Source organism: Opisthorchis viverrini (assembly GCF_000715545.1).
Source record: "Opisthorchis viverrini unplaced genomic scaffold opera_v5_6, whole genome shotgun sequence".
In the NCBI taxonomy this organism is placed as follows: domain Eukaryota; kingdom Metazoa; phylum Platyhelminthes; class Trematoda; order Opisthorchiida; family Opisthorchiidae; genus Opisthorchis; species Opisthorchis viverrini.
In genome coordinates, this window is record NW_008751662.1 from 4,832,780 (window position 1) to 4,857,929 (window position 25,150).

General features: G+C 41.8%; 1 protein-coding gene across 1 annotated transcript in view; it reads left to right on the plus strand.

Moving 5' to 3' along the window:
• The window catches only part of T265_12605 (hypothetical protein), a gene marked incomplete at both ends in the record, with an annotated part of 33,988 nt that extends 10,384 nt beyond the window's left edge, over window positions 1-23,604 (plus strand). Inside the window, 12 exon segments of the mRNA XM_009164526.1 lie at window positions 3,307-3,375; window positions 6,754-6,897; window positions 8,226-8,444; window positions 12,198-12,359; window positions 14,054-14,182; window positions 16,189-16,323; window positions 16,331-16,500; window positions 17,413-17,527; window positions 19,668-19,808; window positions 21,643-21,780; window positions 23,208-23,282; window positions 23,500-23,604. Coding sequence (XP_009162790.1) covers window positions 3,307-3,375; window positions 6,754-6,897; window positions 8,226-8,444; window positions 12,198-12,359; window positions 14,054-14,182; window positions 16,189-16,323; window positions 16,331-16,500; window positions 17,413-17,527; window positions 19,668-19,808; window positions 21,643-21,780; window positions 23,208-23,282; window positions 23,500-23,604 — 1,602 coding nt within the window.
• Between the last annotated feature and the right edge of the window lie 1,546 nt (window positions 23,605-25,150).

Sequence of the window (25,150 nt, forward strand, 5' to 3'; positions counted from 1 at the left end):
GCTGCGACTATGACCCGGTCGGTGCTAGCCAGATCCCAAGGAAAAGGATAACTAAAATGGAGGCTGGTCCACTACCTACCGGCTAATTTACCCATCACGAATCCTCTCAGGGTTTTTCATCAACAGCATGACTTCAGTATTCACCACTGATGCTTCACCGCCGTACAACCATGATAAGTGCCATGGTTGTACGTGGGCTGGGATACTGTCAGGGTGCCCATACCTAGACAAGAAGATGATTGAAGTCCTCAGCCAAAGCCATTGACTCAAAAGCCTAACAACAAGGCAGCCGGTGTTTAGCAGGAAATGCAAATGCATTAGCATTTCTATAGAACAAGTCGCCACATGTTCGACCCACAACCTGGGGAGCCAGGAAACTCTTTGTCAGACCTCAAGCCATTGACCAACCTGGTGTGGGAGACCCTGTTAGTGTCACGGGGACACTCCCCAGAATAGCTCAATGGATCACTGAGGTGCGCAAACCGTCACACCACGGTAAGGTCCAGTCTCTTCGTGACGAAGTTAATATCAATGCATTTTTAAAGGAGCATATTTTTCCAATTTCATACAGTCTGGCGTTAGAGAGCAATACAAGGTTGATGGAAACTCAACTATTCCGAATTAGAACGAAGTTGATCTAATTTTTTGAGCCACTTTTTGAATAGTGCATTGTCCCCGGCAAAGGTAATACGACATCACGAATGTTGTCCCAACTGAAACATGGGGTGGCCTCAGCGCACACAATTTAGTTGGAGAATATCAGACAGACCTGAGTTTCTAGCTGATACAGGTGAGTACACTCAGCCAGCTTTTTCTGATATATTTGCAAGCTTGTAGCTGTGCGGCTTTCGGAACATGACGGATGCAGTTAGCAACCCGAGACTATCTGATTCTTCCCGATTTGTACCAATGTTGATTAGACCTCACGTGGCGTCCGACAGTTCAGTACGCATCTGAACAGCAGCGGCTGACGAGGACTATGGTGTTTACTCCCGCTAGAATCGCTAAACTGAGTAAATGTGCACTCACGTTCACCTTATCGAAATTGTTTGGGTTCCACATACACTAGACTAATAGCTATGTCTATCAAAATGGCGATTTCTCGGGTGCATTATAATGTTCAAGGTAGGTAGGTGGTAACCAAGCAGAAGATATGGGAAGAACCGTGCTACAGTGAGTGGCGCATAACACACTGCAGCCGGTTATTGTGGACCCACTGGTCGCTTTGATGACAAGACGATATTTTTCTCTTTGCATACTGCGGGCCATCAACCCACGGGTTATCCTGCGTTGATTGACAAACGCTTTCGCACTTTATCACCGAGCTATATCTTATAAATGCACCATCGTTTACAACCAGCCGGCGGACAGTTAGGGTTTTATTTAGGAACTCTTACTCTCCCCAGCTATGCTGGAAGGTAACTTATGTGAACAATTCTTGTCAGTCCTCAACTAAAGCTGCTGATAAAGTCAATATAAACGGCAAATCTAGTATTAATCCCGTGAAATAATTGCCGCATGTAATGTCCCGCTGAAGCCCATCCTGTTTCCGAAGAAATATTCTCAACTGGGTTGACGAATAGTAAGTGTCGAGGGAGTGACATTAGAGCAACCCATATATTGGTGCACTCGTTTGCGCGTAGATGTCGAAAGATAAGAATGACGCTATAACGAACGATGGCATAAGGAAGGTGAATTGGGAGGTTTACCAACGATCGGACATGTGCGCTCGTCCCTGATTTGATTAGTGTCTTGGCCAATTCAATACTGCTCAAAAAGAGCCCGCTAGTCTTGTGAATTGGTGTACAGCTGGCGGAAGGTTTAGAAGCTGACCAGATAACACTTCCACACTGATGCATCCTGTTTGTGTCAAATTTGTCACCGTGAAACATGGCGAGTACTCCTCCGTCACTCAGAGTGAGGTTGTTTTTTTCTAGAAAGATTTCACTGAAAAAGCCGAATATAACGACAAGTCTCTGCTTGATAGATTCTTTTGATGTCAGCAGACTTAATAAAAGCTCCCTTTTGCACGCTGTTTCTAACTTGATAGCAAATTATTGTCACTTGCAACATAACTTTCAATTGTCACCTAAGTCTTGTTTTCATCTTTTCAATGTCTTTTATGTTGTTGCTGGTACCGTTTACCATATATCGTGATATATGATTATATTCAAATATATGCACTCATGTTTGTCAATACTACTGAGTTCTTCAAAAATTACTCAATTCACGAGCCGTGTGGACAAATAATGATTAATTTAGAGGGATATAAACTGATCAAGCTACGAATGGATGCTCTTGAAATAGGCTTGCCGCTTTTCGTAAAACGGTTTCCGGGGAATTTCGTTCCACACAATGTGGAATGTACAATGGTAGTTTAAACTCCTTCGGAGCATACAAACAATAGCTTTGGAGTTAGCGAATATACACTCATCTGCAAACTAATTTCGTTCTTTCGAGAGACTCACCTGGAACCCAGCTGAATCTCTCGTCTATGATGTTCTCAGGCAACTGAATGTGCTGCACCAGGCCGCCTCATGTTTCAGTCGCTACGATATTTGAAATATCGCGATACATGTATATTTGTAATGTACTACTCATAAGGTTGCTGAAAATCCATCGAGTGTATATTCGCTAATTTCGTGCAATTTGGTTTCAAGTAGAACATAAGGTTGACGAAACCCGGGGACTGCGCCTACCTGATGAGCCCCAAGAAGGGCGAAACCGATCGTGGGCTGTCGATGGATTTCCAGCAACCTTATGAGTAGTACATTACAAATAGCTATGGAGGATTTGGAGAGTTACACTTGTCCCCTGAATGTCGCACATCCCTCGATTCACGCCAAGCTGCTTGAGACAACACAAATGGACTTCACTGTGTCAAAAAATATGTCGGATCTGGCATAACCAAAACGTAAATTCTCAGGCTTCTCCCAAATACGTTGTGGCTTATGATCGAAGTGCCAACTTCGTCTTTTCTGTGACTTTCTATGCATTCATAAAGCGATTAGTCCTTTCTCACTAAGATATACCCAAGTTATTCTGATTCGTATTTGGCTTTTTTGGGGGTAAGAAGTGCTAATGAAAACAAATCGAAACGTGTGTTTGGTCAACGTACAATACAGGCTTCTTCTTCCAGCGAGGTTGTTTGCTGAGCCTATGGTTTATGCGGTAAACAACATGCGAATATGTAAACGATTTCGTCAACATTAAAATCCTTCGATGGATTTGATGTCGATTTTCAGATTTTATTACCGATGGAAAGAAAACCCTCTTACAAAGTAAATTTCACTTCACTTTTCTCAGGGTTTGGTGGAGGCCTACGAAGAGATTTTGCGATCACCAATTAGAAATGAGCACTCACCTCTCCCGCACGTAAGTGTATCACTTTTTGACCAAAATAGCACCTATTACTTATCTGGATATCTATGGATAACCTCCTAGCATTCTTGTCTTGGAATGTGAATAAACAGTCATCCCAATTAGCGAAATCGTATGGATGTCTTTTGCGCTATCCAAACTTTAGCGTTACTCTCTCCGCTTCACCAATTTTTCAGAACTTCATCTTTATTGAAATACCTCCAATAGATGTACCCCTATGCTCTGACCAATCACGTTTGCTTAATCCCTCTGAACTTTCATCAGGCCCTCGTGGTTTGAAGGAAAGGACCAACTATTCGAAGTTACTTTTTTATTCCGAACTTTTAATTGGCATCCTAAAACGTTAATATCCACACCCACTTTGGATCATTCTTATGAGAATTCCGTGCTTGCCTGATCATCAGAAGTTAGTTTAAAAAAACCCTCAAGCTAGAATTTATCACTAGCTGAAATGTATTCCCTATATTGGTATCTTGAATGACGATAATACCAGCTCCTAAGGTCCAGTAATCTCTTTGCCTGCAAAGCTAACTAAAGTTGTCTATCCATCGCCAGAGGTCAGATAACGTTTTGACCACTTATGTGCAAAAGTGTCAATGCATCATGATCTATTTTTCTTTGATGGTCCTCTAGAGTGCGTTTATTTTGAAGTAAATAAGGATTTTTACGTCACTCTCATTTGCAAAAATGTCGTGCGCAACAAATTCCTAATCTTTAAGGTCTATCCGATACTAGGGCAATTACTTGTCCGTGATGCATCCATTACGGTGTAGAGATTGAAACCACGAAAAATGGTTGGCTTCTAATTGCTAACTGTGATAGTCTACTCTTATCGGTTTACGTACTTTCAGATCCACCGCAGTTAGCATGTTAGAATTCGTGTTACCGCGATCCGCCATTTGAAGTGTCAGCAGACTAACGTGAACTGCGGGATTTTCCGTCCATGCAGCTGTGGTGTCACTGAGGTAATCATCTGAATGCTGAGTGAACAGAAACAGGGCTAGGTTTACTCTCACGGAAGACCTAACAAAAACTATCTCTCGGTTCCGGTTTGTCTACAATAGCCATGGGATCTGATTTCAGAAGAGTCGGTCAAACGAGGGTTTTGTCCACGTTAGCACCCCTCAGAGAGTAACAACTTGAAATTTCTAACCCGCGTTTCACGTAACGATCCCTCTTTTTACCGCTCGATGACTCCAAACAAGAGCCGAATCCGTCATGTGGCTGAGTTTTCTTATAATTATTCTGTACGATTTCATATTAACCCCCATCAATAGGAAATATAGATAGATCTCCTCGTGTGAGTATGGTAACACTTCCCTTGAGCGTCCTCTACGACGGTCAGATGATTCCAATTAAATTCATATTAGGGTACCTTTGGATGTATAGTGGCTCCGGAGACAATAACTTTTTGTTTGCATCAACGATTTTATTGTCTTTATCCTTAGTTCAAAAATTAATTAAACTTTAAGGAACAATTAACTTTGGAATTAAATGCCAACCAAGCAGAAAGCCCATCTATAACCCCTACCTTTCGTCGCATACAGGCATATGCAGAAAATTTCTCTATCTTGAATTGTTTCTACACTTAAATTTGGCCACCGCAATAGGACTTTTCCGTCAGCGTAAGGATTGAAAATAATATGGATGATGGTCGTTGGCTTGTTCGCTGAGCTGGGCAATTTGGTTGCAAACGCTTCATCACCAATCGAGGTGACATCATCAGTGCGTAGTTGTGCGTAGCAGTGGGTGGGTTAGTGGCACAACCACTAGTGTCTAGTGCATGCCTCGCCATTGCCGAATCTTTGACTATCGTCTGATATTCGTGTAGGTTTCTCGGTGGTCTGTTAATCGAACGCTTATGCTCACCGATTCTGGTGTGCGATTCCCTGGCTCTCTGACTTATAAAAACCTTCGTAAAGTCGTTACATTTTATTTTGCATACACAGTTCCCAGTCCTGTCAACCGGAAGGCGACCCTTCAAATGCACCAACACCGAGCGTACAGTCTTACACTTCTAGAATTCTACTCTAATGTATTCAGTACCCTTCTAATGATTTCAGATGTCCCTGTTTTGTATGGAATGACCGCTGTTCCGATCCACTTCTTGTTGGGCTTTGGTGTTGGTACCATCCGATCCCTTCTTGTTGGACCTTGGTTTTGGCACCAATAACCGTCTTGGCTGCCGCTTAATTAATCCCACTGGGTATCCGCTATTTTGAAGTCTTTTTTTACTTAAAGTTGTGCTGCTCTTTGGTTGACCTCCTCTGTACTCAGTGCTCTCACTCTCCTAAACACCGATGAAACTATATTATCATATGATACTTTTGGATGTGCTGAGAATTGGTTTCAGACCGCACCGCTATTTGTTGATTTCCGGTAAACAGTAGTTTTTAATTTCCCACGACTCTTGTGTGTCATACAATCAAGGAAAGGTGGTATACCCGAAGTGGACTCTAGCTCCATGCCAAACTTAATATGAGGGTCCAGAGCGTTTAGATATTGAAAGAATTCTTTCACCTTATCCAGCTTTATCACAACGAAAGTGTCAGCCACGTAACACCAGAACACCCTCAGTGGATGCTCGAATCTGCTTAAAGCTTTCTGCTCAGTCTTCTATGTGCATGTTGGCCAAAATCGGGAATATTGGTGATCTCATCGCCAAACCTTGTCCTCGAGAGTGTATAATTGATTCAAAACCAAAATAATTGAGGTTAAGGCATGCCCTTATGACTTCAACTAACTCGTCGACGGATAGTTGAGTTCGTTCTTGCAGCGTTGTTTGCCAGTAAAAGTCTTCTCGCTACTTTAACAGCGTCCGCTTTAGCGACATTTGTATACATCGAGTTGACATCAAAGCTGACTGGAACTTCCTATAGCTCTAACTGAAACCCAGCTACTTTTTTAGCAAATTCATACGAATCTTGGATGTGTGTGGGTGACTTGCCGACAAGTGGTTTAAGGACACCTGCTAGGTATCTGGCCAGTTCATGTAGTGGCTAACCAATACCATCCACTATTGGTCCTAAGGGGGCACCTTCATTGTGAATTTTCGATAACCCGTAAAGTCGTGGTTTGATTGCACATTTTGGATACAATCGATGCCAATTGCCTTGCCCCAGATGGTTTATCACAGATCTTAGATACCCCCCGACCTCAACTGCTTTCAAACCCAATCCATCTACTTACTTACTCACTTGGCCTAACGAAGCTTTTGTGTCAAAAGCGAAACGCTGCCCAGAAATAAATGCACTGATTTTTACCAAACCTCCCTGAAACGATGACTTCCCAATCGGTCCCAATCTGATCTTCAAACTGTGTCATACTTGTCAGTGAAATACACTCATTCGCAAACAAAGTTGGTTCTGAGAGAGGCTCACCTGGAACCCAGCTGAATTCCTCGTTTGTGATGTTTTCACTCAACTGAATGTGCTGCACCAGGCCGTCTCATGTTTCGGTTGCTACGATATTCAAGGCATCGTGATACATATCTACTCGTATTGCATCACTCATAAGGTTGCTTGTAACATATATCGGACAGTCGTATCCTTTGTTGACCTTGGCACATTATGTAAAAACTGGTGGCCATTGCTGAGAAATCTCCCCGATCTTCCATACAGGATTTCCATCCAAGTGTGCGCAAGAAGTTATATTTGTATTTCCCCCACGGTACATATATGTCTCTGATAGCTTACATGTTGGTAGATACTGCACTCATGTCATCGTAAGATAGATAGCGGCAGAGGGTATAAGGCATTTGGAATTTACTAACCCGCCACTGGTGGGTGTAAACTGTCGTATCACATTTCACCGCCTCACTTCACCATGCTCACTGGCAGCGGTGTCACAAGTTGCACAGTCTTGAGCATCGCAAGGTGTGACGCCTTCCAAGACTCCGTATTTGGGTTTCACTATTCCCTAATACCGATCGCAACCATTTTTCGTGTCCATCTCTTGCTTTGTCAATGCATCGTTTTGTTCTCGGAAGCTCATCTTTGGACATTCAAGTGGTTTTCACCGTGCCGCATCAACAAACGATTGTTTTTTCATTTATACGGCTTGTCATCCGAGAGCAGAACATATTCTTTTGCGGGTATGGGCTGATTACCTGAATGCAGAATGTCAATGTTTGTTACTGTCAAATTAGCAGTTGTTCCAAATCTCGAGAAATAAATGAATATGTATTGATTTTAAAGCTTTTAAAACTCAGGCGGACAATGTTTACATTGCGCCTAGGTAAGCATTCTGAATATACTTCTACCTAATCCCAAATCTTTAAAAACAAACCAATAAGCGGTACAAAAAGTCATATGGAATTACAAATGCCGCATTTCTATTGTGTTGTTGACTGGAAACAATCTTTTATGTGAACAGGCGACAAAACGAATAGGTTCGAAAGATGACTTGTGTTCATTCAGTGGTGCACAAGTAGATGACAAATGTCACCATGTGTCATGAATCGGACAACCTAGTCTCACTCATCCACAAATGAATGAAGTGGAATGAATGACAGAAAAGCGATAGGATAACACATTCGTCATTTTGCACATCACTGTCCGTTTGAACAGCAGTTTTCGGTCATCATGAATTTATGTTAATTGTACTTTATCCGGCACAGTACCGAATTACAACTGTTTCGAATTTCGACCACATGCCAATGCGGAATCCCAGAGTGTCCTTAAATTTAAAGTGCCTCATACTAAAGAGTATGCCATGTGATTTTCCCTCACGTTTATTCTTCGTGTGACTGTCACCTTTTGAAAACTTGCGCGAGGAAACATGAAAGCTTTCGAACATCAGAACCCAACTGATAAACATCTATCTGAACCGATCCGATTTACTAGAGCGACGTACGACAAGAAATGACCATGTCAATCCCCGTTGTGGCTGGCACAGTTTCGAGCAGCGCAGGACACAGGCCAGTGGCCTATCCTACTGGGAGTCTGCTCATTCGGGACGATGAAAACTTCACCAACGAATATAACCACAAACGAACCGTTCCCAGCGAAACCAGCATATTGGAAGGCGAACTTAACCAGGTAGATCATCAGCACCACACGCCAGTAGGTATCACGTTTGATTCTTTTTCGGTTTTGCTACTTTTTCCACAAATTTTGCTACCTTAGTTTGATGGATTGAGTCTTACAGACACCGGTGGTAAATTAATGTACTCACTAGTTCATCACATATGCCCCCTCATCTTTGTCTTGTTAGACAGATAATGCGGTAACTGTGTACACAGTATATTTCACATGCTCGCGTTGTACACCAACTCTTCGACAGCCCCAGTAACCCGCCAAATTGAAAAAAGCCTGCGTTCGTTGTGTTCATTGGTAAATATTTACGCTACAGCATAATAGGACCTCAAGTCAGAATGCCTGTGTTTAAATCTCAAAGTGGAAGAAAAAAGTATACAAAATCAAAAAGTAGAAAATCTTACAAAGAAACGTAAGTCACTGGTGAAATTGGCTCACTGGGTTTCTTTTTTAGTCATCTCACACCAAATAATGGTATTGTCTCAAAGTGGAAGAAAAAAGTATACAAAATCAAAAAGTAGAAAATCTTACAAAGAAACGTAAGTCACTGGTGAAATTGAATTGGCTCATTTCTTTTTTAGTCATCTCACACCAAATAATGGTATTGTCAGTGAACAAAATTTCGCACAACAGACTGGGCAAAAAGTTCAACCCGAATGCTGCATAGAAAGCACATTATCTTTAAAGTATGCAAATATTGAATTGGGCACACTGAGTAATCAAAGGCTTAAAGCTCTCTATCGTGTACGATAAAATTAATGGATTTGTCCCAACGGATCATTTGTAATAGAGAGGCTTGATTTCAGATCTGAATCGAAATCAACCAGCTCCATTTGGAATGCAACACCTCAAATATTCTCTAGTAGGCTAGCCATTAGAGTGTAACTACAAGAAAAGACAAAAATATGCAAACTGGGCTGCAAGAAAAATAGTAGAGAACAACTTGCTTTTTGATTCAGGAATAAAGCTGAATGAGGTCGTTTTTCCACTGGACAGATACATCTTGAGGCATTTCGGAAATCGGGCTTGAACTTGGGTAGAAAACTTTACATTTCTGCAAGCCTTTAGTGGGTTAAACGAACTTTGTGGTCATTCCGTCTTCTTGAAGCTAACGCTGTTTCCGAAAGTGATCTAAAACGCCAATAAATTCCTCATCCAAGGAAATTCTTCCAAAAATAGGCGCAAACAGTATACACTCATCAAGTTCTGGCAATAATGGTTCATGTAAATCTGTGTGACTTATTAATTTTTGATGTGCTATTCTACAGTTCACAAAACACCTCTACGCAGACTGACTACAAACTACGAACATAATATGTTTGAAGCGTTACCGATCTCTAGTGACAGTCGGCTCAGCTTAACGTCAAACCATAAATGCTCTGCAGTTATGATGGCGCATTCCAAAAATCTAATTGACAATTCGCCTTTATCAACCGAGACCCTATTGGGATAGAGCTAATAGTGAATCCATAGATAGCATCTTAAAAAGTGCAATTCGTAATAACTACTCGAAAGTTGCTTGATTCGGTACGTCTCCATACCTGTCCGTGAAAATTCTTCAGTTTTCAGATGTCACAATTACCCATATTCACCTACTTTCCTGTAAAATACGGTTTATTCATCACCGTTATGGCTACAAGAGCATGTGAGAACCATAAGATTTGGGTGAATCTAAGTCTTTAGTGTGGCAAATTCACACAGGACCTCACAGATATCTTGAATGCACTGATTCAACCAGACACCGTCTTTCAATAGTTCTGCGTACCATACGCACAACAGGTTTACCTCTCGAGGCCTTCGTACACAGTGTTCTGATCAACAACAGCTGCTGTCAACCGTTGAATGAAAAGTGAAGACCCGGTTTCTGACAGCACTGGAATTAACCTAGGCTTGACCAAGAGTGGAGCTAAAGTCATGTAGTGGCATATGGTCGCAGGTATTTAGGAGTAAGGTGATGCCAGCTAAACATCAATTCAATGGATCACAACCCGTGTTTTAAGTGGGACCAAAAAGTCTAACGGATAAACAATCCTCAATCATAGTATCAACAACTGTAAAAAAAACTTTCGGTAAGAGAATTCAAATGTCACGAGTGTTGACAAATGTAAAAGCTCCTGTGAACGTCCTGAGATGGTTCAAGTGAAAAAGAGACTTCCTCTGAGAACGGAACCTCTATGCAGAGGTTGATGACAGCAGTAGCAGTGGCGTGTTTTTGTGTAAAATTACCATAAGCCATATTAACCATTTATCTGTAACGTCCACTATCTTGTCCCACCAAATGCCTTTTTCTGTTCACTAACACGCATGGATGAGCAAAGCCCCCTACTCACGAAAAACGTTTGCGTCCAATAAAATCCAGAAGTCAGGGTGCAAACACTTGGAGAAAGGCGAATCATTTTTGCACTATGTTTGCGATACTGTTGGTGTGGAATATCTTAGGTTACGCCGTAAGCCTTCACTTTTTTCTTAGCCGCGAATACGGGTTCATACGTGTTGGATGAAGTAGAATCAAGTGTATCTCCTAAACTGATCACAGTGAATAATTTTCAGCTTACCATTAGATTTTTGACTACTTTACATTGGGGTTACTGTAAAAAATTCTCATAAACTGCACAAAGCCACAACTTTCTTTTCTTAATGTGAATAAGCGATCAGTGGGATGAGCTTGACTGAAGAACTAAGGACAAAATCGCATTGCCGTTCTCACTTGTTATTTCTCGCTGTATTCAGTGCCAAATTAGGTTGGCTAAACGCCTATCCGACTAATAGCCGTATTTACATTTTGAGCTACGACACTATAATTTGATCAGGTATCGGTAGTTCACTTACCTGAGTTCTTTTTAAACCTGTTGAGAATTGGTGTCCATAGCGTATTTCTTTAATTTATGGCCTAATATGTTCATTGCAAGATACTGAAATAATCAGATGCCGCACAGCTTTACTAAAGAAATTGCGGTGCTTTTAAGCTTCACTTTTCGAAGATTTCTTCGGCTACTGAAGCGGTCCCAGAAAAAAACAACGTCACTTCGTAAGTTGTTGCGTAATCGTTAGAAATACATTTCGGCAAATACACTCAGTTGCATGTTAAATTTGTTTTACACAAGAGACTCAACTGAACCTTTAATTTATGGTTTTCTTCAGCTGAGTGTGCTGCACAAAGGCTGCCTCATAATTCGTTTGCTATGCTATTCCAGATATTCTAGTATACTTTCACAAAGTAATACATGTTTGTGTGTCTACAGGCACCAATACAACAGCAAATTCAAGCTGTTCCTCCTTCATGACCTGATTGTTCGTTTTATCATATTTTCCTATTTAAAAGGTTCTTCTTGGAGATTTTACGAGTGGGAATGTTAATGTATTTGGCAACAGTCATGCGATGACTATGTTTGACTTGGATGAAGCATATAGCAAGTTGAGTTTACAGCCCAGGGTTCCTCATGTCAGTTTTAAGAACAGAGACCTAACTCGCGCTCCGTGATCCTTTGGCAGAGAGCAGAAAAACCTAAGTTTTTTCAGGTTTCATACAGTGTGATGAGCGTAGGAACCTACTGAGTCTAAGTTGTAACTGAACCTAAAGGCAATACTTTTGGCACGTAAAAGTGTTAGCTATTTATTACTCACTAGTCACTCCACTCAGTTACACTCCGGCTTTCACTTTCTTAGTCAGATGTGCCTGGCTCTACCTCAACTACCTTGAACCCTGGCTCACCGTTTTCGTCACACACGGTCTCCCCAACGTCGGAGTTTTTCTCCACACCGGATGAGTCATTCAATCAGGCGATACGAGGCAGCCAGCGCAGTACAAGTTCACGCAACGAGTTCTCGACGGGAACGAGAACAATCACAATTGTAAGACCTCATCAAGGAGAAGATTCTACAACCTACACTCAGACCACACAACAAACTTCGATACCGAGGAGTGTTGATTCACAACAGGTGGTAAGAAGAATTTATATTGGCGGATGAACAAATTTCTTCAACCTTATTTATGTTTGAAAAAACAGCAGGATACAGTTCATTTTTGTGAATATTCACAACATAGGTTTGTATTAGTTAGTAGTATTTAGTAGTGGTATTTAGTAACTTTTGGCACTGATACATCAACCGTTATAAATGCACTGCACATTACCACCTCCGAAGGTACAAACTTGATATACAGGCAACCAGTTCATTCGACAGTGGCATCTCTGCTTATTTCAGCCACCGGGTACACTTTTGCTTGGTGTGGAATTTCGCGTTACTAAACTGCACATTAGACCTTTCAGGGTGATTCTGCCGAAGGCAGACCGTCCAGTAGCATGGGAACTGGATCTTATCGTCCCGGTAAGTTACCTGGAGGGCATTTTTTTCATTAGGGTTACCTAACTAGGTCAAGTGCGCTACGATGGAACTTTCGTTATGATTTGTCGTTCAACTGCTCAGATAGCAGCGGCTGTATTTGTGCTCTCAGACAGATAAACCTAGGCCAGAAATCTCAGAGAGAATCTACTCTACCAAATTTAAAATCGACTAATGTCCTGAATCGAACTCACTTGCTAGCTGAGATTCCCCATTACCACCAGTAAATTAAAATAGGTACAAAAAATGTACCATTCAAATGCCGGCCCGACAATTACCGCTTCTGGCAATTTCCTTGTAAGATTCAAATATCTTTGCCTGCCCACTCTAGCGTGGGCAGCGCTTGCCTTGGTAGTAGATGACGAGTTGTGCTATTCGGTGATGAACCGCTTGATGTTTTGCACGATCCCAAATGCATCGTTCTGCTTAAATATCCGGCCCGACATGACGTGCTAAGCAATTACCGCTTCTGGCAGTTTCCTTGTAAGATTCAAATATCTTTGCCTACCGAATGCATGCCGGATTCCTAATCCTGAAAAGATTTGCCTAGTTACTGGCCACCGGTTGTACGATTTGTCTGGGAATGCAAGCCACCCAACTCCATATATCTGGTTTCCGATATGAATGACCATTCGTAAGTGTGCAGTGACACCAGTTGACGTTCTACTCAAACTAGAATTGTAACTAGCCAGTAGCCCCGAGTTGGTGCATAAAGATTCCGTACATCATCACGAGGTAGCTGCGTTTCATAACGTTTGAAACTGTCTAACCATTGTTAGGTTCCGGCTGAGGCTTAAGATATAAATCAGGTGCAATCACCTTCAATGAGTTTTTCTTTTTCAGTGGGCTTACTGGATGTTTATAGATCCCTTAGTCAAGTGCCTGTACTTTGCGTTGCAAAATCCTTTTAGTTGAACACTTTCAGCTCTAAAACTCAAACATCATTATGCAAAATATTTAAGGTTTGGGGGGACATTTTACCATTGAGCAGAGGCCTCTCAATTCTCACCTCTGTATAAACGTTCTCGCCACATACTCGGGATTAGATGCTTAAACCCCTTTCCATACAGTTGAATTCTGAACCGTAACATTGCTTTTTTGTTCTGTTGCCTGGTGTGGGTCTGTATGCTCTTACTTGAAATGTGAGAGTACTCTTAAATCCAAAGCACTTCAGCAACACTCCAAATGTTATGAGATCGTTAGATTTGATGGATACGGTGATTTATTTAGACCACCTGCTGTTTGTCTGACAAAACCACTAGACTGATCGTTGTCTGTCATGTTTCTAAACACAGACACCGTCAGAGTTGTATGATCAGGTGGCCTTCTACGAAAGAGTCGTTGCTGAGCAAACGTATGAATTGTTCAACATCAAGTATGAAGTCTACGCAAGTGAAGCCTTCGACACTTCCAAGCTCAACTCTGTAAGCAACATCATTAAAGTAATACTACTATATATTCCATGGCCCGTTTATTTCAATTTATTTTGTGATTTTGTGTACGATGCACCTTCTGGACAATTCCAATATAGTGGATTTTGGTGATCAATTAAACTGTTCCTCAGTTTAACTTAACTGACCGATCGTGTTTTTTCGCCTGATTGGAATTATGTCCTCAGAATATTCACCACTAAATTATGGGTTGATGGACTAGTTGGTGAACTGAAAAACTGTGCCACCAACCTGAAGGTTTCCCCAAAACTGTCCAAGATCTCCCAGTGGTATCTACGTTCCTCATTTGAGGTAGGATCACACATACCATATTCGCAGTCACATTCGACATGTCTTCCCAACGTGATAAGTGAACTCAGTTCTAGCTCCCCTTGGCTACAGCAAGCTTCTGGATTCACTTATCCTATACGAAAAAGTTCGGTCCTGAAAGAACTCTCCCACAAGCTAGTTAATTCAAGATAAAATGGCTTATTGTTCATCAAGATTACAATGGTACTTTGTCCTCCTTTTTAGACTTTCCAAGCACTCTTCAGGCTTCTCCTGGGACCAAAGAAGGGGAGCAACAACACAAAAATCTTGGTTACAAAATTAAACTGGCTACTGTCGGAGATGCACTTGGATAAACTTATCTCTACACCTTACTTACCTAGTTAGATACGAATCTTGCGAAGAGATTGATAGTTTCCGGTACCTAAAAAATTTCAAATCACGGTTTTGCAGTTTTTACCTCTAATATGCTGTTTTCGAAGTTTAGTGAGATAATCTAATGCAAAGGGTACCCTGAATGAGGTCATACAAACGGCTTATCCAATTGTTGACGGTTAAAATGGTCATTCATAGTTGGTTATCCTTGGAGAATTTATTGTCTAAAAATAAGTATTTTGCCCCAAAACAATTAGTCTCCCTCTAAAGCGATCACTTTTGGAAAAAGGTTAATTCTTATACAATAACCAGCCCTCTCAGTAGAGACCCGATTTCGGCGCAGAACATTTGTCCACCTTTCGTCGGAGAGTGTCCGTAGCAAACGAAATCACAGAAAGTACGTGTTCCCTCAATTGGGCTGTATATATTTGAAACGTCTATGTCATAAAGAGCATTGTTTCACCACAGTTTGTTTTTGAACCAAACGGAGTCAAAATCAGTAGGAGAGCGATAAGCAGCAACAGTTCAGCCACAGTTCAGAGTAGTTTAGCTAACATGCGAGGAAACTGGTGTAACCGTGATACTACTGATGGGAGGGCATGTGAGTAGTAGGTTTTCTCGTAAATCCGCTTTCCGTCTCTTGAAAAGTCAGATCTATTACGGACTTTGTGGAGTCGCTTGGTAGCATTTACTTGGATCTGAGCAACATTCAGTGAGTATCCAGGAAAGTTCACGAGGATGCGTTCAGGGAGAATGTGGATATTCAGTTTTTGTAAACAAATGCGTATGAGTGTTTTGCTTCCCTGTCCAATGGTCTGTACGTGTTCACTTGGCATTTTCCAATAACTAACTCCACAGCGAAGGTCTTCTTCCTGCGAGCTTTTCTTGCTGATTCATTTAAGGTCTCCTTCCTGCGAGCTTTTCTTGCTGATTCATTGATACCGAAGTTTCAGTTAAAAGTAGACTAACTTTCGTCTTCCTCATATTGGCCAGTTTGAGAGTGACCAATCAGTGGGAAATGCAGTCATCCAGCGCTTCCGACTTGTAACTGTGTTTTGCTCCGCCATAATTGTCTATGGTGTTCTCGTTGTCAATTTGTATTCAGATTACCTAAATGTGTGTCTGGAGGTGTGGCTACCTCAGAATGATTGTAGTAAGTTAGCGCTAGGTCCCTTTCATGTCCACCTTCACTCTCTTCTTCACAATGAAGATTTCAAAGAAATCACGGTCACAAGGCAGCGAAGCATCAATGTTGAACACTAATGTCATGCTGATCACTTGCCAATCAGTTACACCAAGCGTATGGATTGCAGCGTCCACCAGTAAAGCATCAACAGCTTTTCGAGAAATACACTCATTTGCAAATCAATTTGGTTTTCACGAGGGACTTAAGTGAATCTCTCGTTTGTGATATTCTACAACTGATTGTGCTGCACACAGGCCGCCTTATGACTCGGCACGATATTCGAGATGTTGCAGTATATTTTCACAAAGGAAACTACTCACAATGTTGCTAAAAACTCTCCGACAGCCCACGACCAGTTTCGCCCTTCTTGGGGCTCATCAGGTAGGCGCAGGCCTCGATTTTGCTGCAACCTTATGTTCTACTTGAATTCAAATTGGACTGTTTTCGAGAAATACACTCATCTGTAGATCCATTTGGTTTTCACGAGAGACTCAACTGAATCTCTCGTTTATGATGTTCTACAACTGAGCCTACCTGACGAGCCCCAAGAAGGGCGAAGCAGGTCGTGAAAAGTTTCCTTCATCAACAGCTTTTGTTTATCTGTTACAAATGACCTCAGCCAGTTTTTTCCACTAGGTTGGACGCTGACTATGATACTCATCTGGACTGGTTAGAAACATATATTTGGCACATGAATTTATCGCCTCAGTAAAAATCACATTCTGAAAGAACACACAAAATAAAAATTGTTTGTCTTGTGATTCACTGCCGGGATTTCAATACTTATAAGTGCCGTGACAACATTCAGGAGCCTACAGTTGGTACACACCCGGGAGATCAAGCACCAAGCAAAACCACTCCAGTGAATCACTGCAGATAGCCTATACGTTGTCGGAAAACCGTCTGCTTTTCTGTCTCTCTGTTGCATTGTTTTGCAGTGTATTTTCTCAAAATAAAAATGTTTTTTCTTAAAGGATCATTTCTTATAAGGCTGCTGAAAGCTTTTAAACAGCTCTTGTGTTCTATAAAAGGTTGACGAAAATGTAAGGGCGGCACCTTCCCGATAAGTCTCAAGAAAGATGAACCCGGTCATCGAGTGTCGAGCAGTTTCAGCATCTTTATGAATAGTGTTCGTTCAATTTATTTGCACTGTGTAGTTCGATCAAAATCTAATTTATATTTCCCCTGGCAAAAATACAAGCCAATTTGACTTCTGTGTTCCGTAGCAAATAATACGGTTCTTATTGTACTAGTGTATGTGTTCTTCCGTGTTCACCTTTGTAATAATCGAAACGGTGAACTACTCACACAATGAGGCACGCGTTTATTCCTCATATTCTTTTTTCTTCGGGCCTAATTTTTATCCGCCTAAGAGGCTGCTACGGGTCCACGAGGAAATCAAGAGATTTAACGGAACCTCCCAGTACACAGCCAATCTCCGACACGTTCTGATGGATGCTGAAAGTGATCGTCGAAAGTACAACAGATATGTGAGTCTATCGTCAAATGGAACAGAAAAATATTGGATGTTCCCCATTTTCTTTTGATTCTATTTTTTTGCAAGTCTAAGGTAGATAGTGAAGCTAAATTTTCAAATCAGTGGTTATGTACAGAGCGACGTTTGAAAGTAGGATTATTGATCAGACAGTCTCAGGAAGAAGGCATTACTGTCTCACTACTGCATGTAATTCTGCAACCGTACGCGTCACAGTTCAACCATCGGTACAGCAAACTAACCAATCAGAGAGGCGGTTCTCTTGCATATCAGACACGACCAATGAGACTTCAGATAGCGAAATAGGCTGACTGGCCACCTGGACACCGTACAATATATATTAACCGAATCTCTTTGTTGCTCAAAAACCCAATTTCATATTTGACCAGTTAGTTCCTAAGGTACAGGAAAGAGATAAAACAGCCTAGTAAGCTTTCTTATCCAAAAAAAAGCAGACTTAAAAGCTAATTCGATATTTCCGAATACAGTTGAAACTTTTAAAATTCGTGGTTGACTCGATTGTCTTAAACAGTGCAACGAAACAAGACACAATCGACTGATAAACGGGACGTCCGAAAGAATGGCGAAACGACTGTGTTATTCTCTCCGCAGTGTAGATGTTATGTTAATTGTACTGCACTGGATCGGGTCTTAACATATATTAGAAACTGTGGTACTGGTTCGACTGCTCTTATTTGCTTGTTGATATTCAAATGTAAATCGCCAATCGTAAGCCTTGGGGACGTTCCACTGCTATTGACATTAATTTCCTGCCAGTCATGGCACACAGCAGTCCAGTTGATCTTTCGAGTCTGATAACTTCCTTCGATAATGCGAACTTTTTCGGTAGATTCAGTTTTTACAGATTTAGACCAGATATCCTGAGGTTTTGGGAAATTTGGATCACGTAAGTTAATGTAAAGGCTCTGATCAAGACTAGTCCTGACTCCCAGTGCGGTTTTAAAAAATGCATGGACAGATCCTGGGACGAATACCAGCAAGAGAGATTCCATTCTCAAAAGAGCTCATCAGGCGGAAGCAGAGTGATATCTAGGTGGAATTTTGGTTAGGGTTTAAAGGCTACCCTCCACAGCATGCACAGATGATGGGTTTTATGAAGGTCCACAACTTTGGTCCATGATTTTGGGCTAATCAAAATTCACTAATACTCTGACTCAGACTAGTCAGCTAGAATCACTTAGAAATCGATTTAATCTGTTGGTACCGTCTAGCTTTGCTCCTGGACGTCTATAGTAGTTGAACAATGGGAGCACTCTTAGTGGTGCCACAAATACGTCGACTGTAGCCTCCCTATGGACAAACTCGCACGCCAGCAATGTTTGCTCGCTACTCGTCATGTGTTAGTAGCGCAAAATTTTGCAAACGGTTGTGATGCACATCATGCCTCCGATGTTTTCTTGTGCCTTACGGGGTTCTATTTCCACTAGCCAGAGTTTCATAGTGTTTCACTGCCTTATCACTTTTCAACTGTGCTTGCTTACTGCTTTCTTCATAATGCAGAAATAATTGTCGTGTTTTGTTATCATCATAGAGTGGCTTCATCTGCGCATTTAGGGTGTCTTTTAAGGACAACTGGGTTTTGGTAATGAATCCCAAAAATCTCGGCTAAGTGGCTTGTCGGTCTCCGACAGACAGTCAAACCGATAAAATTTCGTCGTCGAGCATTTCTATGCTCTAATAATCAGGATGAGCAGTTCCACGTCTGCGAGCACATTAGTCCATGGGTGGTGGTGGATAAATCAACCCATGGCTACATCAGGCCAGTTCACCCATACATCCCAATGTTTGCAGCCGGAACACTCGTGGCCCAACCGTTTAGCGGTCTCCGAAGACAGTCTTCGAGCATTTCTATGCTCTAATAATCAGGATGAGCAGTTCCACGTCTGCGAGCACATTAGTCCATGGGTGGTGGTGGATAAATCAACCCATGGCTACATCAGGCCAGTTCACCCATACATCCCAATGTTTGCAGCCGGAACACTCGTGGCCCAACCGTTTAGCCTACCTAGTCCTCGAAAAATTTGCACACCACTCCTTGATAGTACGTTCGTGAATACCTTATCCTCCATATTATCGTACATTCACATAGTTTTGGCTTTCTTTAACCATTATAGAGGGTTGATGAAGTGACAGATGCCATAGCCAATGTGAAAAATAGGTTGAAATCTGCCGTGAACGTTGTGAACAAACATATCGCAGAGTGCAGATCTTGGCTTCTTGAAAAAGCTTCTACAATTTCCAATGGATATGAACAGGTAAGCCTTGATCAGCTCACAAACTATACTTTGTTTTGTGTCCACTCTCCAATGTTGAAATTTTGAAACTGATTTGAATGCAGTTGCTGGGTTATTTCTGCCCGCTTCACATTGAATTATCCTGCGGTCAGTTCGCTTGACAGGTCACTTAGTTCCATTTATTGCAATCAAGGTATTGTCAAGTATAGATGTGCACGTCGAATAAAATATATCTGAGTCCACTGTTGCTTGATGGGTTCCTCGTGTATTACGTATGCAATACCCAGGATCCATGTGCTATTTTTTTTACCAAAACACACCTTGTTCCAAATCACAAATTTGGCTATTACAAACCATCCTGTTATAATGCAGTCCCGGTTGAACCTCAAATGTTTGGTCCATTTCACAAGAAATCATGGGTATTTTTATATCCGCCCAGTGGCAACCCCATGCGTTGGGCTTCCAGATGAATACTGATAACCATCGCATGCGCAGAGTGCAATCGAATAGCCCTCCTCAGTGAACAAACCGACAATCATCTATGCCACCTGTGCTACTAACATTCTCTTCAGTAGTAAACTGGGAAATTTTCGAAACGAGGCAATGTACCCCTCAGCTGTTATCATCTGGAAACCAGTAATTTTGCCTAAGTATCCACATTCGTATGATTGTTTGATGTTTCAGTTTTGTGCGGTTCTTGAGACAAGGAGTCAGCGTTTCATGATCCGTAGGACTAATTGAAAAGGTGTTATGTGCAGCCGATAGATTACGGTTTTTTACAATCTATCATCAAGCTCAGTGTCAAGCCTCGTGCAGAGAGTGCAAAACAAACTTCAATTCAAGGCAGGGGCTGTTCGAATTACCTAGTTTGATGTCGGATGGTCTTTTTAAAAATGAATAGGATGTTTTAGTGGACCGATGTAGGAACAATACTTCCTACTAAGTTAGAGAATCAAGAAGCCGCCAGCGTCTACTCGGACATCCAACCCGAAGTAAATAAGAATCTTCCAGAACACTGATACCACTAGCAAGATCAACCTGAAGCGAATTACTGTGGAGCGTAATTACTTTACCATTCACGAGCAATCCGCTGTCTAGATTTCCGGGTGAACTGGAAACGCACCCAACGGTCGGTGACGGTTTCCAGTTGTGATGAGTAGAATCTATACTGTTACAGCTATATTTCAGCCCATTATATACTACATTTCTCTCCATAATAAAAAGAACAGGCACCTTCCCATTTACTGAGGTGTCTCATGGACAAACTATGATAACAGTAATAAGTCATGCAATCGTGTTTGGTAATGATACTCCTAAGACAGACCAAATTGAACATCACTGTTTTCATCGGTCTTGAGAAGCTCCAGCTGCGAATTCGTACAATGCAATTCCAAACTTGGACAGTACGACCAATTTTGATAGCCCGTCAAGTTGAAAAAATCACATCACCATTGACTGTCTATCAGATAACTTGCAGGCAACGACCAAGGATAAAAGTCCAAAGAAGTATGTTCCAGGCGCCTTGCAAACAAATGGTCCGGGATGAGAAGAACTAAAATGTTTTGGGAAAACAGGAGACTTCAAGTTACATTTAAAGTTAAGCAAGGCTTATGGCAAGAGCGAGAAAGTTAACCAGCTGACTTATTAGTGATCGCTCGTTTATTAATGATAACACGCGATCTCTCCTTAGGAAAGGTATAGCCAGAATTTCAAGGGTCTATAATTCATCATATAACATATTTTGGAGATGAATGGCGTTTTACTTTTTCGGACCGCTTACCAGAACAGTAGACAATACCTGCTTTTGAAGCAATCTCCTTAGAATTACCAAAAATGTTCAACGTCTTCTTCTTAGGTATACAGAGCCTCGAGGGAAGATTTGGGCAAATATCAGGAGAAGATTAACACAGAATATGAAATTTTGATGGATAACTTCAACGCCTTCCTATCCATGGTACGGGAAAGTGAACAGCGGTCAGAGGCATATCCATCGGTAAGTCGCATAGGCCATCCAGAACAAGAATAGTATCGAAGTCCCGATCATTTTTTATTACCTGGTATAATGTTAATTTGAGCTCGTTCTTCACATGACTGAATTTGAAAACCGGTCGGATAAGAGCTGCTACTTTCGGTGTCCCGATTTGGGTCTCTCTCAGTACTGGGACCTCCGGAGTAACTACCATTCAGCCAATGGCAAACGATGAGCAATGGGTTTAGCCTGCAAACGTCCATGCAAGGTATTCCCCATATTTGATCGCGCTGATTCAGTTCATACCATCCGGTACTGACTGGCCCTTCGCAAGTCAAAATTTCTGAGATACACCCGTGTGATCCGAACTTGCAAAGATACCCTAATAAGATTTGTATCGCCTGGCAAGCGATCCCGAGATACGAGAATACGGGAATGAAGCTAAATTGTATATTTTCTCGATTTTCCCCGAACGCAGAAGATGTGACAGGTGACCGACACATCAGCTATGCCGTATCGATGAAGCTGCGTTTAAAACCGTAAGTGTTCTTTATATGATGAAATAACTCGGCCGAATGTCGGTCGGATGTCTCAAGAAACTTTGAGGCATCAATTGATAGGTAATGGGAATCTGATACAACGATGGGGGACAAAGTGCTTCATATGCAGATGCTCCACCTAATGAGAATCGCAGAAAAATTCTGAAAAGTAGAAACTCAGGTGTATTGCAATGAGAGATTCAATAAGCATATCTAGGGGTTGGCACGTTTAGCCAATATCAGACCGTTTCTCGGAGTGGAATCTGTTTTTGGGCGGTTCCTACATTAGAGCTATAGTTCACATGCCTGGATTCCGGTCGCCTTCACGGCTAGTGGCAGTCTGAATCCTAACATTTGTTATAAGGTTCGGAACACCTACGAACTCTGACCTATGATCTGATCTGTTATATCTAACGTACACAAATAAATATGTTTATTATTCAACGAAAGTGAAATCCAGTCAGTTGTTTGGTCAATAGGAAAATGGACGTAGATGACCAAGATGAACCAAATTTTTAGAACGTATTCTCGCATATCTACTACTGAAAACGATCCATATATTCTGTGTGTTCGAGAAGCACACCTCTTTAAGAATAAGCATATCCGCAGTAACCTCAAAGGATATTAGGCTGTTGAACAGATTACCAGATTCCTGAGATCTTTAGTTAACGACCTGTATAGGCGCCTGATTCTCAGCTCCATCCAGATTGTCGGGCTCAGGAAAAACTGACTCACATCTGTCTCTATCATTTCTGTTTTTTTGCCGCCATATCATGTTACTATTATGTCAAATGTTCTAAAAGAAAACCTCATAATTAGCGGTACTGTGGTTGTTTCTGTGAGGTGGTAAGAGATAGTGTGCCCAGCTGTTAGCAGCAAAAAAATCAGCCATTCTTTATCTGCGATTGACAGGATCGTCACAGGCGTTCAAATACACTTCCGCGGGTTGTCCTGCGAGAATCATCAAATATCAACCAACCAATGAAGGTACGTTTTCTCTCGGCAGTCCGCCAGTATTTCTAGGGCCCGATCTTATGTCAACCAGAATATAATGTCCAAGGTGTGTTTATAAAATGACAGTGCAATTGTGCCCAATGCGTCCTGCCATCCGTCGTGCCGCAGTCCGGAATATATAAGTAATGAATCCCCATTCCTCAGTTGCATTCGAACACTTCTCTCGAAAAAAGCTTGTGTCCGGTTCTAGTGTGATCTGTTTCTGTTAATGTGGTCCTTCAAAAATGCTTCCGTAGTTGAGTCTTCCCAGGAAGAAGCGTTTGAAATATTTTTCATCAGCCTCGCACAATTATGATACGGTGTATTCTGGCCCCGACTTTCACGTAGTGTATCGGTCAGCGTCCGAAGTTAATGGAAATATCAAGGATGTGTAAATAAACGAGAACACTTGGCTCGTCTTCCTAATAAGTATCTTTCGCAAAACTCGATTCGGGAGACGGGAACATACCTTAGGTTCCTGGGCATTCCTTTTTCGATCCAATTGATGCTGGGACAACTGGCAGCAGTAGAAAAACCAGATAGGGTACTATAAGTGTGCTTCACTCAGTTGACTCTACTACAAAGCCAATATTCTGTATGTAATGTAAAAATTCGCTTCACTAACAATGCAAAGTGCAAATTACTGCTGACAATCCCTCACACAGGAGCTTTTGTCGTTCTTCTCACATTGAGGGTTACGGCAAATTGGCTGGTAGTTCATTTGATGGACAGTTACCATCTCCTGTATAGGATATCCGAGTTGCGGAAAGGATAAGACAGAAAACGGTGAGTAGAAAGTAACGACTATTACTCGTTGGCAAAATGATCAAATTGAAGAATCATCGGAATACTAGAAGGAGGGAACTGGAGTCGTGGAAGCTGGGCAGTCGGTTGCAAGACCCATTTGTCATTACCGACTGCCTGGGGAACGCCTATACAATTCATAGTGGTTGTGGATCGAATCGGGTAAACGGTATTCAGCTTCGGAAGTGGCATGATACAACCGAGGAGCTGCCGAACAGACTAGCTGTTATGGCCAACTTAAGAAAGGTCATTGGAAACCGGCGGCATGCACACAACCTTTGAATCTTTAAGTAATAACTGTTGAAATCTCTTTATTGACACCCAGCACTGATACTCGTTTCTTCTTGATCGAGAGTAGACATAAAAAAGCGATCGCTTTATACACACATTCATATTTTGCACTCATGTTATCCACAGCGCACGATAATAGGCCGCATTTGTGCACTAGGCGAATGGAATAAAATACCGAATATTTCCCTTGCTTAGGGTACTCGTTGTTCAGTGGGACTTGGCCTGAGCGGTTGGATCGACGTTGAATTCCTACTTGTCGTTCTATCGTAATGATAATTCAGCGGCCAGGAAGTCACCTCCCTCAGACACGCGTCGCGACGCTCATGGATAGGAGTTAAGTATAGGACTTAACATCCTCAGGCCTCTCATCACTACTGAACAAATTTGTGGCAGCTCAGTGACTAAGGTGCAAACATACAGACCAGGAGGTCCGTGGCTTAAACCCAGCTCGGCATCTCTACTGTTTCTGTCTAGGATTGGGCAACCCGCCAGTATTTCAGCCCTTGTACTTCCTTTGGGTGACATGGCAGCTAGACACTGAAAGGATGTTACCGCTGAACAATTATTATTATTCTTTTTTAAATCCAGACACTTACTCAAAATATTCACCCGATTATGTGCAATCGGAAACGAACAAGTTTTACACTAAACGTTTATTGATCAAGAATGCACCCTGAAAAAAAGCAATTTATTCCTTCTCAACCCCTTGCAGATTCTCCGAGATCCAAGTACTTCGGACGATGTTCACTACAAATCAATTACCAACT